Source organism: Aristolochia californica, unplaced genomic scaffold (assembly GCF_029961685.1).
Source record: "Aristolochia californica isolate CCGP_79_NKW_82.1479 unplaced genomic scaffold, dmAriCali1.0.hap1 SCAF_5, whole genome shotgun sequence".
Lineage (NCBI taxonomy): Eukaryota > Viridiplantae > Streptophyta > Magnoliopsida > Piperales > Aristolochiaceae > Aristolochia > Aristolochia californica.
The window spans coordinates 3,082,469-3,098,950 of record NW_027182214.1 but is presented as its reverse complement, the minus strand read 5'-3'; the positions used below and the strand labels follow the sequence as shown (position 1 = coordinate 3,098,950).

General features: G+C 37.8%; 2 protein-coding genes and 1 non-coding gene across 5 annotated transcripts in view; 2 read left to right on the top strand and 1 right to left on the bottom strand.

Annotated features, from left to right (window-relative positions):
• Positions 1-1,005: 1,005 nt before the first annotated feature.
• LOC137966133 (nuclear transcription factor Y subunit B-3-like) lies at positions 1,006-2,571 on the top strand. The gene is made up of 2 exons (XM_068812653.1): positions 1,006-1,161; positions 1,265-2,571. The coding sequence occupies exon 2, from the start codon at positions 1,675-1,677 to the stop codon at positions 2,302-2,304; it is 630 nt and encodes a 209-aa protein (XP_068668754.1). The 5' UTR covers positions 1,006-1,161; positions 1,265-1,674; the 3' UTR covers positions 2,305-2,571.
• Positions 2,572-8,266: 5,695 nt separating this feature from the next.
• On the top strand, positions 8,267-8,340 carry TRNAI-AAU (transfer RNA isoleucine (anticodon AAU)). The gene has a single exon. It is a non-coding gene; the product is annotated as a tRNA-Ile (tRNA).
• Positions 8,341-8,563: 223 nt separating this feature from the next.
• The window catches only part of LOC137965684 (uncharacterized), a 107,427-nt gene continuing 99,508 nt past the window's right edge, over positions 8,564-16,482 (bottom strand). For 2 of the 3 annotated variants that reach the window (XM_068811995.1, XM_068811996.1), the window contains exons 23-27: positions 13,577-13,689; positions 13,018-13,141; positions 9,039-9,134; positions 8,900-8,962; positions 8,564-8,811 (exon numbers count right to left, since the gene is read on the bottom strand). In XM_068811995.1, the coding sequence (XP_068668096.1) occupies positions 8,740-8,811; positions 8,900-8,962; positions 9,039-9,134; positions 13,018-13,141; positions 13,577-13,689 (468 nt within the window). In that variant the 3' untranslated portion in view covers positions 8,564-8,739. Of the gene's footprint in view, positions 8,812-8,899; positions 8,963-9,038; positions 9,135-9,355; positions 9,489-13,017; positions 13,142-13,576; positions 13,690-16,482 lie in introns of those variants that run through there. The other variant, XM_068811997.1, reaches the window with a different exon arrangement.

The following is a 16,482-nucleotide window of genomic DNA, read 5'->3' as shown; positions in this document are numbered from 1 at the left end:
CTTTGTATAAAACTCAAGATACCTCTTTTAAATTCAATAAATGTTTAATTAAAAAATAAATCTATAATTTTGGCCTTCAAGTATGCATTTTGCAAGTGTTGTTAGAGTGATAAAATTATGTTCATAAATCAAAATGATGAAAACCATAGGAAAAGCCTCAATAGATCACTTTCCAACTAATCCATGATTCTTAGTACTTTAATAGAAAAAGTTGGGCATAAGTCAAAAACTTTGAAACCTTGAGTTTGGTGTAGTGACTAGAAAGGGTACCCCACTTTAGGTATTGGAACTCTAGAGCAATCTATCTTCCAAATAAGGCCGACCGACAAAGGAAGATATCCCCACTAATACTTTATTAAAGGATTCTTGCTTTTGTAGAAGAAAACAATTAGGGACTTCAATTTGAGGTATTCATTGGCTCTTTATTTGACTTGGGTCTACCTTCACAAGTTCATGTCAAATTCTTTTAGATACATTATAGTCTTATTCTTTGAACCTCATCATTAATCTAGAGAATATGAAATATAAATTATGGACGAAAATAGCTCTAATAACATTTGGCCCATCTTTTACCCTCCCTAATGTCATCCAAAGGTGGAGAATTTTAAATAATAATAATAATAAATAAATAAATAAATAAATAATTAGTTTATCTTATTTGTATTATATCTAAATTCCACCGCAAGCTGAAATCCAAGGGAAGGCTGACGAAAGCATCTGACGTTCGTCTCACGTCAGTAACCTTTTGCTTTAAAAGACAAGTTCTACAATATATCCCTCGCTGCACCATCTCACGCTCGGCTCGGCTCGGCCCGAGCTTGAATCTCCCGGACATCAGCTCCACACGGACCACGTGCAGATTTTCCACGGTCGGCCAAGATCTTCTCTCGTTAAAAAATCTGACGGCAAAGAACAGTCCGGCGGGCTCATACTTATCGAAAAACCAACGGCCTACAAAAACAAACGTGTCGGCCAGGATGTGTTATTAGACCGAAGATCCAACGGACCCGGCATTCGCTCCCCAACCTCTCTTGCTCCAAAAAAGTCTCCCTTTCCCAATTTCAGGCGATTCGTCCTAACCCTAACGGGGAGGAACCGCCCAAATTCGCTTCTATTTTCCGGCCATAGCCCCCGCTCCCACTCCCTCTGCATCCATCGCCGGTAAATAAAGAGCCCTAGTTTCGGTTTCTGCAGTAATCGGGTTTTGTTGGATTTCTGTGGGAGGTTGTCTGCTTTTGGAGGTTGAATTCTTCTCGTTTTGCAGGTTCTGGAAAGCCGATTAGTCTCTTTTCTCTGATTCTGTCGACTATCAAGATTCTATTCCCGGAAACCCGGAATTTTATCCTTCTTATTTTAGGTTTCCTTTTTTTTTTTTTTTGTGACTTCCGGTAATAGTAAGTCAATTACAGAGATGGAGTGGAGTTTTGGTTTTGCGGGAAGTCGGAAACCTAATTTAGTTTTAAAAGCTCTAGGTTTTTTTATCTGTTTCTGAAGGTCGATTAGGTTTTTTTATTTTTTATTTTGGTCAGTTGTCTTGTGATCTTATGTGAGAGGAGTTAGGAGGAAATTTTCGCTTATTAATCGAGTCTAGGTATCGAATCGGTGAAGAAGGAGAAGAGGAGAGTTCAAGATCATCTTGGGAACGGAAGGAAGAAAGGATCTGAAGAGGGGGGGATGGCGGATTCGGACAACGAATCGGGCGGTCACAACAACAGCAACGCGAACAGCGAGTTCTCGCCGAGGGAGCAGGACAGATTCCTTCCGATCGCTAACGTGAGTCGGATCATGAAGAAGGCGCTGCCGGCGAACGCGAAGATCTCCAAGGACGCCAAGGAGACGGTGCAGGAGTGCGTGTCGGAGTTCATCAGCTTCATCACGGGGGAGGCTTCCGACAAGTGCCAGAGGGAGAAGCGGAAGACCATCAACGGCGACGACCTGCTCTGGGCCATGACCACTCTCGGCTTCGAGGAGTACGTCGAGCCCCTCAGGATCTATCTCCACAAGTTCCGCGAGATGGAGGGCGAGAAGACGGCTGTTGGCCGCCAGGGAGAAACCTCCAAGGACTCCACTGGCGGTGGCGGCAACGGTGGTAATGCTCCCGGCACCGCCCCGTCCGGCTACAACGGTACCGGCATGTACAGTCCCGGCGCCGCCTCCGGAATGATGATGATGGGTGGAGCCGGCCAACAGCAGATGTACGGGGGAGGAGGTGGTGGCGGTGCCGCCGGGGCCGGTATGGGTTATCAACAGATAGGAAAGGGGACCGCCAATTCCGGCGGCGCCGGAAGACAAGGAAGAGGATGATGTTTGTCTGTTAACTCACGACAGAATTTTATTTTTTTTGGGTTTTATCAGCTCTGTTCTTTCATGGGGGAATTTTGCTAAGTAGATTTTTTAAAAAAATTTCCAACTTTATGATGATTTTTGATGATTCAGGGATGAAACGATATAGTTGGACGGGATGTGTATCATAATGTAACTTTGTGGAGGATGGGTTAGTGTTTAGAATTCTAATTGGAGGCAAAAAATGAATTTCTGTATCATAAATTGAATGAATGATCAGTTTTTGCTTCTTGGTGTTTCAGATATCCCACACTCTCTTCTTTCGTTCTGGTTCTTTCATGCGGAGTTTCAGACCTGGTGGGATTACAGTCTTAAAATTGCAAACCTGATCTGTTCTCAGATTCTTACAAGATTTTAGGCCTTTAGAGGGAAGTTTGATCTTCGTCTCACTACTATCTTTTACTTTCTGAGTGATGGTCTATGCACTTTTCATTGCTGAAAAGAGGGAAGCTGTCCAAAACTGGTGCGATTGAGAAGCAGGACAATCTCTTGAAATTCATATTTGGGCATTCGGATCCTATCTTCGGGGGATGGCCAGATCAGTATTGGAGCTCCTAAATTCCCTGAAAGTATTTTGCATCTTCGTTCTCTACAGAGTCTTTGTTGTAGAAGATGAATACACAATCGTACCAGCACTGTGTTGGGCAGCTTTTTTATTACGATAGTTAAGATAGGTTCAAGTGGATTGTATCTGTGGGACAGAAGGTCTCATTCATGCTTCCCTCCAGTATTTATAACCGAGACAAGTTAGTGACTGTTATTGTGCATGAGAGCAACATATCACCACTTCTGGGGCTTGAAAATTTAAGCCATATTTTTAAAACTAATTTTATTTTTATTTTTTCTCAATTATAAATAACAGGTCCAAAGGCTAATCTTGCAAGTAGGCACATTTTTGGTGATGAAGAAAGTGAGACAAGGATGGTGACCATAAGAGGTAGGATGTAATGAAAGGAAGCACAAAAGGGAAGAAGCACATGGCTGCCCTAACTTTTTTGTAATAATAAGCCATGAAAACTCTTCTCCTAACTTTGCATCCACCCCCCTTTAGCAAATTTTGTACCTAAAAGCATTGCAGGTGTCCATCCCCCTCAACAGAAAATGGCTTCTAGAGACTGCAACTATGCAGAAGCCAGACACCCAAATCTTAGAAAAGAAGAGGTGGGGAAAGAAGGTTTCTTGTCTGGTTTTGATTGAGCAGTGGAGGGCAATGGCTGCTTAAAGCCTTTGCCAGGCCAAAACAGTAAGTGTGGAGGTTTGGTGTGGTTCAGTTCCTGTACTTGAATGGGAAAAAAAAGAAGGAAAAGCTTGGTTAAATTCTGGGCTGGTTTTGTGCTTTTACAGGTTTTAGATGTGGTGGTGGTAGTGATTGAAATGGGGTTGGCCATAAAGAGAGAGAGAGAGAGAGAGTTAAATCTTTTCTGATGCGACAATCTTTAATTTGTTCATTTTTCAACCTCACATAATAATCAGAGTGGGTGGTAGGTATGAGCCCTTGCTCTGTCCCTTAGCTTTGAGGAAGACAAAATAGGTAGGACGAGATGGGGTTTAAGCGTTTCCCTCTCCCCTAGCTTGGCACGAGAAAACATGCAATCAAATCTATCAGAGGAGAGACTCTCCCTTCATTTTTTTTTCTTAAACTAGTAAAAAAATTATAAAAAAAAAAAGGATAAAAAATAGACTCTTAATCTTAAAGTCTATAAGGGGGTGAGAGTAATTTGTAAATTTTAAGGGGATGAGAACAACTTCCATTATTTTCAAGGGTGAGAGTAGTTTACAAATTCTAAGGGGACAAAGAGTAATTAACATTAAGAAAAGAGAGTGAGTTCTCATCATAATCATCTACTTTGTTGTTGATCAAGAGAGGAGGGGCACCCAACTTTCTTTTAGTTCAAGCAAAGGAAGAAGTTGGCAACTCTTCCATGCAATGAGGAGGATAGTGATGTTGGCCCTTCTTTTCTAATGAATATTTATTTAATGAATAAATAAATTATTAAATAATAAAAATTATACCCTTTATTGGGTTTTTAGTAACATATACAAAATTTGTCTATATTTTGAAATATAACATCCATATTAGAAAATACAATGTATAAGAGGATTACATTTGAAAACTACTCTAAAAAACTAATTAAATAGAAAATAAAATTTTTATATCTTGAGGAGGTATTCCATTATTCATTCCTTTTACCTTTGAATTGTTCCATTATCTATTTTGTTTGAGTGGCTAAAAGTTAAGTAGATGACTAAACCGGTCAAAAAATCAATTGCAGTTGCAGTTGATTTAGCGATTTTAAAGGGTGAGGAAAATATCCAAAGTATGGAATTAAAGAGCTGAGTGAGAGAAATAAATAGGAAAATATGAGAAGAAATTTGGAAGGAGGCTATAAAAATTCTACGCCAGTATCTTATTTTTTGCTACCTTCGCGATAAAGAAAAAAGAATGAGTTACAGAGAAAGAGTCGAATAATCATTTTTATTTCATATCTATTTATAAACATTAGATGGGGGCGAGGCACAATTCCTAATTTTTTGATTCTAAACAAATAAAAAATTAAAACTTCTAATTCAATAAATTGGCAAAATAAAAAATAAAAAATTATAGACCAAGTTTATTAAAAAAATTCACCACCTTAAGCTAGAAGTGGACGGCACAAAAGCTTCAATTGAGCTTAAAAAAACAATGGGAGAAAGATACCATTGTATCCATGGCAAAAACAACACTATCCTTAGTAATCAAACTATAGTGGATGCAAACATAGTTTCATGACCGTTGAACCATCCACTTGATACAAATTTTTTAATGGGTATTTATGTTCATTCATGTTGCTTCTTAGGAGTTGCTAAGTTTTTAAAAGCATTAGAATAAATTTTTGAGTCATAGTTGGGAGACTCAAGTTGCTCTTTTCTATTTGCTAGGGTTGATCTTTCGGTGGAAATGCCGGCCAATCAATCTCCAATGAAAAAAAGTAAGTGACTTCTTTTAAAATTTAAATTTAAATTTGCTAGCCAAACATATATGAGGCACACAGGATCGAAAGAATTTTTTGAATTCTTACACTATTTTCTTGGCTTTACTAATTAATATTTTTAATTTATTTTTTTAACTCTTTTCCCTATTTTTTTAGTCGAAATCATAATGAAAAAAAAAGATATACTTCCTCCCTATGGTTTTACATGTTGAATATCGATTGCTTGTTGAACCCTTTCATGGAAAATCAAAGCAAGCCTGTGAATATTAAAGGGGATTGAGAGTTGCATCATTGCATATTGCAAAGAGGGCAAAATCTTTGGCCATTTTCTCAAAGCTTTCCTTTTCCCTTGAGGTCATCACGAAAGAAAACTTTAATTAGACTTTCACTATGTGATAGTCAAATGTTGGTAACTTGGGTGCCTCCCTGGGCCCATGGTCAACTAAGATTGTGAATACTGTACTCATGACTTGAGCAGCCAATTACCCAATTGCAATGCCATGTCTTTCTTTAGAAAAAGGTAAATATAAAATAATATAAATAAATATGTTTATTAAAATAATTTTAAATATATATCAATTTATATTTGTATAAAATAATACAAATTTCATGTAGCTAAAATCTTGTTCTTGACTATGCCCTTCATGTTTTTTTAAAAAAATCTATTTCCGAGTTTTTGTCAATTTGAGCTCAATATGAATCAAAGAAGAATTGGTTAAAATAAAAAAAAAATGTTCGAAGTAGGTTTAGAAGGTAAGGGTGTGATTATATATAAAATAGGAAATTCAGTAAAGATCATGAGTTAAACTATCACCAATAGTGGTTAGTCTTTTTGTTCAGTTGACTATTAAACAAACCCTAGTATGTGTAAAACTCACTGATTTGAAATTTACAGAGACAATGAATTTCATTTTTTGTCAAGCATATGACAATGTCTATGTCCGCTTAGATATCTTTGTTAACATATCTTGTGCTTGACGTTGATCTCATATTTTAAATTTGTTGGAGAGTAGGCATGGAAGAGTCTTATTAACTCTTGGTGCAGGAAGTCTCACAAAGCGAAAATTAATATGGTAGGGTCTAATAAGTATCAGAGTTTATGGTCCTGAGTTAAGTATTCCACTTTTCGCACCTAACAGACTAGTCTTTTGGGTTATATTAGCTAGGCGTTTGACATTGTATCAGATCTGGGCACCACATTTCGCGTTCGAATCCCGAAAGGGGCGACCTAGTTTCCCGACTAGTGTGGGCTGTCGACTAAGTTTTCAATCAAAATGAGTTTTAGTTTGTCTCTTCTATTTATATTTAGTTGTTTAAAAATCATGGATACATATAAATAAATATATAGGATATTTTATTATATAAAAATAGTTTGATAGATTAAACTTTTATAAGATGGTTTTATTTAAATATTTATTAATAAAATAATATATATTTTACTTTAGTCTAAATTAATAAAATAATTACAAAGTAAAATAAAAATATTATTTTATTAATTATAAAAAATAGAAAATAAAATACTTAAACAAAGATGTTTACTTTTATAATGTCCATATGCTTGATCAAATTCTTACTTTTACAATATCTAAATTATCACTCTTAAATTAGTAATATAATATAATATTAAAATTCATGAATTTATATATAAAAATAAATAAATAAAGTATTTTATTATATAAAATTGCTTTGATAGATTAAACTTTTGTAAGATACTTTAGTTTAGTCTAAATTAATAAAATAATTACAAAGTAAAATAAAAAATATTAATTTAATTAATTTTAAAAAACAAAAAATAAAATACCTAAACTTTGAATTTGGCTTCAGAGGCTAAGAGGAGGTTTTGAGAGAGGGGTGGCGAGGGGATAAAATGTTAGGGTTTGAGAAGAAGGTGAGAGGATGAACAAAGAGGAATGGAGAAGAAGGTGAGAGGATGAACAAAGGGGAATGGAGAAGAAGGGTGAGAAAGAAGAAGGCGTGACTAAGACAAACATTGGGTGCGACACTATGAGGATGGCGTCAAGGGTGAGTGGCGGTAGTAGGGGAGCAACAATCGTGCGAGGTTGACTGGTTGGAGCACAACGACCCTCGGATTTCATTTTCAATCGTTTTACGTAGGAGTGAGTGAAAGTGAATTATACACTCGTTTCGTTGAGCACACATTAATGATTTTGAGTAAGTCACTTACACTTTCCCTCAACATGCACTAATAGGCCCAAGAGTTAGATTTTATATATAATTCGGACAAGAGTAATTTAATTATAATAAGATTGTCATTATTTCTTCTATTATAAATAAATACTCATTTTACTTTGAAATTATTTTTCTTCTTTTAAAAAATCATCATGGTATCTGTAATTTATTTATTTTTCATTGTCACTTATTTAGTTGCCCAAGTTTATTTGGTTGTCATTCCAAAGCCGTCAGCAGCTTATTCCGTTGTCCTTCCTGGTTTCAAACTTCTTCCTTCTTCGTCTTTTTCCTACTAGATTTTATGAATCAGTGCTGTTTGGTGAATCTTGGCGTGTCTGATTATAGAGCAAGATCCCAGTAAGCTCCGTCCATTCGACCCAATACCACCCCTCAAACCCCCGATTTGTTTGAAAAATACAAGCTCGACTGGCTCATTGGCCAGGGATCCTTCGCCAAGGTTTAAATTATTTTAAAAACTAAAAAGAGACCATTCTCATTTTTTTTTGTATAATAACTATTATAATAGATTGAATAATAATATGCTCACTATGAAATTACTGCTAATTCTGAACTTTAATTTTTATTTCAGAAGAGCTCTTGGCACATTAACCCTTCCTAGAATACTTTTTTAATTTTTAATTTTTAATTTTATAGGTAGCAACGTAATAATGCGACCCATCTCCTTATTTTTTTATTTTTTATAATTTTTAGTTGACATAAGTTATTTTTTTATAAAAATAACACCAATTCAACATATAACTGGCCTATTAGCTCAGTTGGTTAGAGCGTCGTGCTAATAACGTGAAGGTCGCAGGTTCGAGACCTGCATAGGCCATGGGACTATTTTTTTCAGTTCATTCCCAAAATCCCACTTTCCAAAAACTCTGTTTACTATTATAGAGTTCTTCAACGTTTTTGGCAAAATTTGTGTTCAATTTCGATTCACCGGTAAAGAAATGCCGTTTTCTTTGGTTATCCTAGCGGTTTCTTTCAAGCAAACTTGTCCGAAACGTCCATGCAATTCCACATGAAAAAAGTTGTATTAGAAGAGATAAATATAGAATTAAAACAAGCAAATAAAACTTAGGGTAGCTTAAATACTCGTCTTCAATATGGAGCCTAAAAACATTGACAGGTTTGTTTAAGTTGCATGACCCTGTCCCAGATGCAGTCATGCTCATATGAGAGAAGGTCCAGTCGTGCTAGCAAGAACAAAGATCTAGTATGAAAAAGTTTAAGGGGGTTTCGATAATTCACAACAATTATGGTTTCTCTGCAAGTAAGATCTCTCAGCTTCAATGACTCCCTGCATTGCAACATAACAATTTTTTTTTCTGTTATAAGATGAAATTTCAGCAGTTTAGAAGCTCCTAACAACAATACACGGGACAGACCTGAAGAATCATAACGGCGATATTCTTGTCCAAAACTTCATTGTACTCGCTGCAAGTTGGAATCTGCATAACCAAAAGATGTTGATCAGTGTAGAATTCTTCAAAGGAAAGAAGGTTGAGATTTAGATGAATAAAGAACCTGAACACAGTTTGGGCAACCACAACTGGTTGAGCAGTTGCATGTTGTGACAAGTTCCAATGCCGCTGCCAAGAGTTCCCCAAAAATTGCTTGAACCTATTCAACACAAATCCTATTAATTAATCTACTTGCTGAATTAAGAGTTTTAAAGCTAGGTCTGTTACTCCAACAATAACGAGTTGAAGTTAAGAGGCCTTGGACACTTTCAAGCCCAAATGAACCTGGGATTAATTATTCCATAACACAAAAACTCTCACTTTCAGATAACTAAGTCTGAGATATGGAGCGCATGTACAATTATAGACTGATAGACTTACCCAATTATACTCCCCTCATGTTTGTAAGTTCTGTAATTCCTTTCATTCCATGGGCGATTTGGAATTGCAGCCAAAGTATGTTGCCATAGATTTCTCCCAATTGAGGAAAGAGATGAAAAATACAAAGCTGAATCTACTCAAGCAAGGAGGAAGAAAAGCACCAACGAATATCAAATTTTCTCAGCATGGTATTCTACATCATATGAGAACCAGTATATAAAGGAAGAGGAGACCAACATATCCATCAACCTCATTACACAATTATCAACATGGTGACCACATTTAGTGGCTCATCAACTGTCAAGAGTTCTGCCTTTTAGTGTGCCACCGTAAAGTGGGCGACCTTTGGAGGAGTAATATAATTACAAGAACAGGAATATAAACAGTAGATTTTAGGAATTAAGAAGAGAGAGAGAGAGAGAGAGTACTTGTTATACGTCACAAATTGACCTCTCCTTCTATTAAATACTTAGGTGGAAAAAAGGAGCAAAAGTACAATAATACCCATCTACACAAAACCCTCTATAACTCCCTAATTACTAGTCATACAAGACTGAAAATTGGACATATAACTCCTATTTGAAACAAAACATACTCCTACTCTAGAGAGATAATCTGGTAAAAGTAAAATAACCACAAACCATTTACATATAAATCGAGACTCCCCTTCAAGCTCCAACATATATATCAAGAAGCCCTAACTTGTTATAAAAGCTCCAAACTATTGCTTTTCCAAAGCTTTTGTAAATATATTGCCAAACTGATTAGCAAATTTAACATATGGAGGGACAATTGCACCACTCATCACAACATCATGAATGGATTGACGATGAACCTTAACATGTTTGGTTCTCTCATGGAATACAGTGTTACTAGCAATGAAGATTGCAGTTTGGTTGCCACAATCATCTCTATAGAGCCCTTGGTGGATAATCCTAAATTCGTTGAAACCTATCTCACCCATAAAGGTTCAATGATTGTATGAACCATTGCACAATACTCTTATCTCTATACCAAACCGGAGCACCACATTTTGTTTCTTGCATTTCTAGCTGATTAAGTTTCCTCCACAAATAAATACATCTTTATCAAAAAAAAAAAAAAAGTTTCCTCCAACAAACACACAGTAATCCATTGTTGACTTTCTAGCATCAGAATATCCCACAATCAACAAATGATCATGAAGCTTATCTAGTAAGTCTTTGCCTAGTGCTCCCTTCAGATACCTCAATATTCTTTGTGCAACCTCCAAATGAATCTTCCTATAGTCTTCCATGAATTGCCTAACCATAATCACAATAAATGAGATGTCTGGCTGCGTCACTATGGCATAAATTAGTTTGCCACTCATCTTATATACATAGTCTTGTCCTTGAGCACTGGACTCTTTATCTTCATGAATATTATGATTCACTTCCATGGGTGTCTCAACAGGTTTAGCTCCTACCAAATATACTCCTGTAGCATATTGTGACATACTGTTACACTCTAGACTTACTTAGGGGTAATTCCATTGTGCTCTCTAAGGGTAAAGAAGGAAAAAGAAGATAAGGAATAAAGGGCACCAGCCATGCAGGGACAAAAATGTCCCCCAGGGAATGAAATTCTTGTAAAACTTTTAATCCCACATAGAGTAGGAAGTAGAGATAGTTGGACCCTTTTCTCAACAAATTGTAAGCTCTTCTAAGTTTTTTATTCATTTAATCAATAAAAAACCCTTTATAACAGCTTTGACCAACCCCTAGGTGTTTGATTGATGATGAAAAGGTCACAAGGCGACTCACTCCCGATTCAAGGGTTCCTCTCTGGTGTATCAAATTTCACCAACTCAAGTGCTCCTGCAAGGAGGACGGCCCCTAGCAATAGTAAGAGTCCTTGTTACTATTCTCTGCCCTTTTTATTAATTACTTTTTGTATCCTTTTTGTTCCATTCATCCATCCATTGAATCAACCATGTCCATCCCCTCCATCCATGAGTTTATCCACCCAAGTTCCATCATCCCACGTGTCCTAGTCCCTCTAGGCACTACCCGCCACTTGAGCCTTTCCACACCCATCTCACCTCCTAGCTAAGCCACTCTACCCAATCTATGGCCCGACTAACCCTTGGTCTACACCACACCTTCCACACGAGCCACCTAACAAAAAGTCTAGTCTAGCCTAGCCCTACTAGGGCCCACCATTTTGTTTTCTCATCCAAACCGATTCCAATTCCTTAGTCCACCACCTAATTCCTCCTCACCCTAGGACTCTTCCTTCCATCACTCACACTCCCCAACCCTTCTTCCCTACCAATCCCTCAAACCAACTTCCCCTCTTTCAACCGATCCTAGTCTCCCCTTAACCCTTCCAAATGCCTATATATACACACCCAACCCTCTTAAGCCTCTCACTCGGTCAGCTTGCCCAAAACTTGAGCTCTACCAGCCAGCCATCCTCTTGGGTTCGTAACATTTGGAGATTCAGGGTATGAGACAACCCAAAGCAATTTAAAGCTCACAACAGCCACTAAGAGAGTAGTATCAACACCTCTCTCTCACAATTCAAGTTTGATATCATGAGGAGACCGCAAGACAATCTTTTGGAGGCTATGACAGTCTTCGGTTCCACTATGCATCACATGAAGCAAATGGGGTTGCACTTATGGCAAGAACATGACTAAATAGGGTCTAGCAAGTTTGCTAAAGAAGATGGTGGGAAGAAAAGAAAGACAAAGCAGACTAGTTCCCTACCAGCCAAGGAAGAATTGGAGTTCCTGGAGTAGGTCACCAAGACGTGCTCTTGGCAATTCATTGGAACATCAACAAGGGTTCCAAGAATAGGGACTATATAGTTGAAAAGTTCTTTGGCTTCCATTCCACGACAAACTCACAGAAGGTGACATTGGCATTTCCTCATTTTGAAGGATATAACCATTATTGCTCCTAACATTGGGAACAAGACAAGTGGAGAAATAACTGGAAAGACCTCAAGGAAGTTTTTAGCTCTAATTTGGTCCTTTCCCCAACAAGGACGTTAACTTAAAGCTCAACCAACACCAAAGGGAAATGAGTATTGCTCATGGACCGAGGGACTTTGGGCAACAAACATAACGATTGGCCTAGTTTTGTTTTATAAATTCATCAATGATAGGGGGTGGGGTCGGTCTCCAAGCTTGACATATGGGATCGAGTCCTAAAATCAACAGGGTTACCAAAGGTCCAAATGCGGCAACTATTGACCCAACAAGGTGGAAGGCTCAGATACCTTCCATGGAATGCCATGGGCCTATAAAGTGACAAAGATCATCGTATAAGATCAAGGCTGGTCGAGGAGCTCATAGAAGGCTAACCACACAACCAAGAATAAACACTTGTGCTGTTGCACGCTGTGTGGAGGAATTAGGTCGCCACAAACCATAGAGATTTGCAACCACCCAAAGAAGCCATTACTAACATTCCTACTCAATATTGGAGGTACTCACAACCAAGCAGTTGCTTGGAGACTTCAGCTGGTCGTTGAAGAGGGAGATCAAAAGAGATGTAGCCCTAGTTGATGGCAACAAGATGACCACCGATGATTCAACAAACATACAATTAAAAAATAAAAAAGAAGTGATTATTCATAGAGAGAGTAAGAGCTATAAAAATTACACAAACAAACAACAGTTACAACTGAATTACCTGTGCTGAAAGACCAATGCCTCCAGGATGTTGATCATACAGCAACAATCTTTCTGGAACAAAGCGAGTGTCATGGGGATTTGCACACTCTGAACCCATGTCCGAAGTATTGCATGTAATGTACCTAAATGTCAAGGATTTTCGGTTATTCAGGCTCATCATCCATTTGTGGCTACATCTTGCTTACAATCCCAAATGGAAATGATATATGCCTTCAGAAATACATTCGACCTTCAAGTTGGAAGCAGTTTTTTTTTTTTTTTTTTTTTGGATTCTTGATTATAAGCTCACATGTGTGTGCATGCACACACAGTTCATATGACCTGGTGAGGTTTGAACTCAAGACCTCACACTAGAAAACCCCTATATGGCCATTGAATCGAAAGGCCCAACCCCCTTTATTAACCATGGCCCGATGGGAAAATTTTGAGTGTTTTGAGCGTGAAAATTCCAAGTTAATAGACTTAAAACTCCTGATGATGCATACTTATCATGAGTGGATTAGTCAATCTGTTGACATATGGTTAGGCCCAGTTGTTATGAATCTTTGGAGACTTACAAAGGTACCACATTAAGAAGAGCATGAGAAGCAGCATGCTGGCCAGCACGAAACGACTGAAATCGATGCTCTACTTCTGTTTTTACTGGCTGGGGAATCCGAATCCAAACTGCCTGTGTTAATGTTAAGATATAATGAGAGTTAAAATGTAGAATATATTTAAAAAGAACAGTTAAATTTATAAATATACCTACAACATCTCTCACCTCTTTAATTGCAGCAAATTTCTAAACTACCATTCTTCTACATTTACTACCCAGACCTTAAACTATTAGTTGATCAGTATCTTGCTTGAAATATCCAGAATTGCTTGCTGACTTAAAAAAAGACAGAAGCAATCCAAGCTTCTTGTTTGCTCTTCTAGTTTGATTTAGATAAGACCTATCCTTCGCTGTGATTTATTTTCTTAAACTTTGTGTTTAGGTTCATTAATCTTATTTTTATTTTATTGGGAGAAAGATTAGGTCTTTCTCTTAATACTTTGATCATATTTCTATAGACTCTTTATCTCAACAAATTAAACTCTCCTCCCTCTCTCTCCACTATCATAGTTTGTGACACCCTTGTTAGGGTTTCTTGTTGGCTCTGTTTCCTAATATGTTTTACCAGGGATTGGTTAGATTGAACATCACAATGAAGTATTTTTTTGAGAAGTGTGAATTTATTATTGAAGAAAAAGATTACAACCCTTAAAGCTAAAGAGACATTTCCTCCACAACAAGGTGTTGGAGGGAAACGCCTTTTTTAGCTTGAGCATCGGCTAAGTGATTAGCTGATCTTGGAACATGTTTCCAAGTGCAATGTAAAACAGAAATTAACTTACAGATTTCCTCAAATAACTCCCAATGACGCCAAGGAGGTTTGGATGACTTTGTGCACCAGTTGATAATGACTTGAGAATCTCCTTCAACTAAGAGAACACCTTCCTTTTTTTTCTTGAAAAGCTTCAGACCGTTGTACAGCCCATGTAATTCCGCTCTAGTAGAGTTAGATACACCAATTGGACCCACATATGTGAAGATAAGATTGGCTTGTTCATCGTGAATTACTCTGCCAAAACCAGCCGGTTCCGGACATCCAAGAGCACTTCCATCAAATTTAGTTTAAAGTGCCCAGGAGGGGGTTTGAACCATTCAACCATTTCAGGGGCTCTTGCCGGATTAGACATACCTGCAACATTTCGCCAATTTCCTCGCATGTTTGTCCCTTTCAAGTTGTAGAATTCTTTGCGTTGGAGAACCCAAGAGGTTACTTGACCGATAATCTGATCACAAAGAACTTTCCGTGGGAGAGCTTTCTGATTGAATTTTCGATTATTTCTTTCTTTCCATAAATTCCATGCAATGTGTCCAACATAGCAAGAGATTAAAATTTTTCCCAATTTTGGGAGACGAGAGCTAACCAAAATTAGGATGGTGTTATGTAAATCTTGAGATGGGCAGTATCATATACTGATTTTATCCATCAATTCGGTCCAGATCTTATGAGCATATGCACAGTGCAGAAGCGTGTGATCTGCTGTTTCAGGAGATGAATTACAAAACGGGCATTCTGGGTTTGGAACATTAGTGCCACGTCTTTGTAAACCGTCAGAGGTTAAGATTTTTTTGCGGCATATCGTCCAGATAAAGAACTTAACTTGAGGAGGAATAGGTAGCGACCATGCAAAGGCAGCAGGATGTGCTGCTTGGGGAGTCGGATATGAAATCATATGGTGGTACGTAGAAGCAGTGGAGAACATACCTTGTTTGTTCGGCGTCTAGATGAGTGTGTCAGTAGAGCTTTTTAATGTCACTTATGAGAGCAATTTGATCAGGCTAGTGGCTTCCAGTGCTTCAGAATCATTTAATGCTCGCCTTAGATGTAGATTCCAGCCACCCGAAGGCTGCCAATGGTCAGAAACCATCGTGCTACGAGATCTTGATCATTGATAAAGATGTTGATGACTATCCTTCAAACAGCTTGAGCCTATCCACCAATCCATCCAGAATAGAGTTTCTTTTCCGCACCCAATGTAGCATTTGACGGCAGACTTGAAAGTTGGTAAAAATTTGGCAATTTTCTTCCAAACAGGAGATAACTTATAAAACCTCCCCTCGTCCATCCACCAGCCATGAACTGTTTCGGACTTCATTTTAACCATTCTACGCCACAGCAGATTGGGTTGCATGTTGTATTTCCAGATCCACTTCATGAGCAGTGCCTTGTTTGTGGTAGCAATGTCCCGAATCCCAAGACCCCCCATTATAATTGGCTTACAAACATCTCCTCATTTTACAAGATTAAACTTTTTTTCCCCATTTGGCCCATCCCATAAGAATCTTCTTTTTAAAAACTCTATTCTATCCCGAATAGATGCAGGACAATGATACAAGGATAAAAAATAGGAAGGAATACCGTGTAGGCAAGATTTGATGAGAACCAACTTACCAACTTTGGATAAAAATTTCCCTTTCCATGAAGCGAGACGCTTCTCGAGACGCTCAACAACTGGGAACCAGGAGTGCTTTGTAGGCAATAGTGGAGTCAAAGGCAAGCCCAGATATGTGCTTGGAAAAGACACAACCTTACAACTCAGATAATTCGCCATTGAATTGAGAATGGAGGATTCAATGTTAAATCCAAAAATTGAAGTTTTCTCCCAACTAATCTTTTGACCAGTGGTCAATTCAAAGATGTTCAATACAGCTTTCATATGTTTAACTTGTCTCATGGACCCTTCTCCAAAAAGGATAGTATCATCAGCATATTGTAAAATGGGAACGTCATGGTTCGGATCAACAAAAACAGGATTTAGCCAACCTGAATGTTTTGCAAAACGGATCATAGAGGTAAGGTATTCTCCTACAAGAGTAAAAATGAATGGAGATAGAGGGTCTCCTTGTCTTATCCCCCTAGAGGCTTTG

Excerpts from the sequence above, each read along its gene's own strand:
- LOC137966133 (XM_068812653.1), top strand. The coding sequence starts at position 1,675 with ATGGCGGATTCGGACAACGAATCGGGCGGTCACAACAACAGCAACGCG.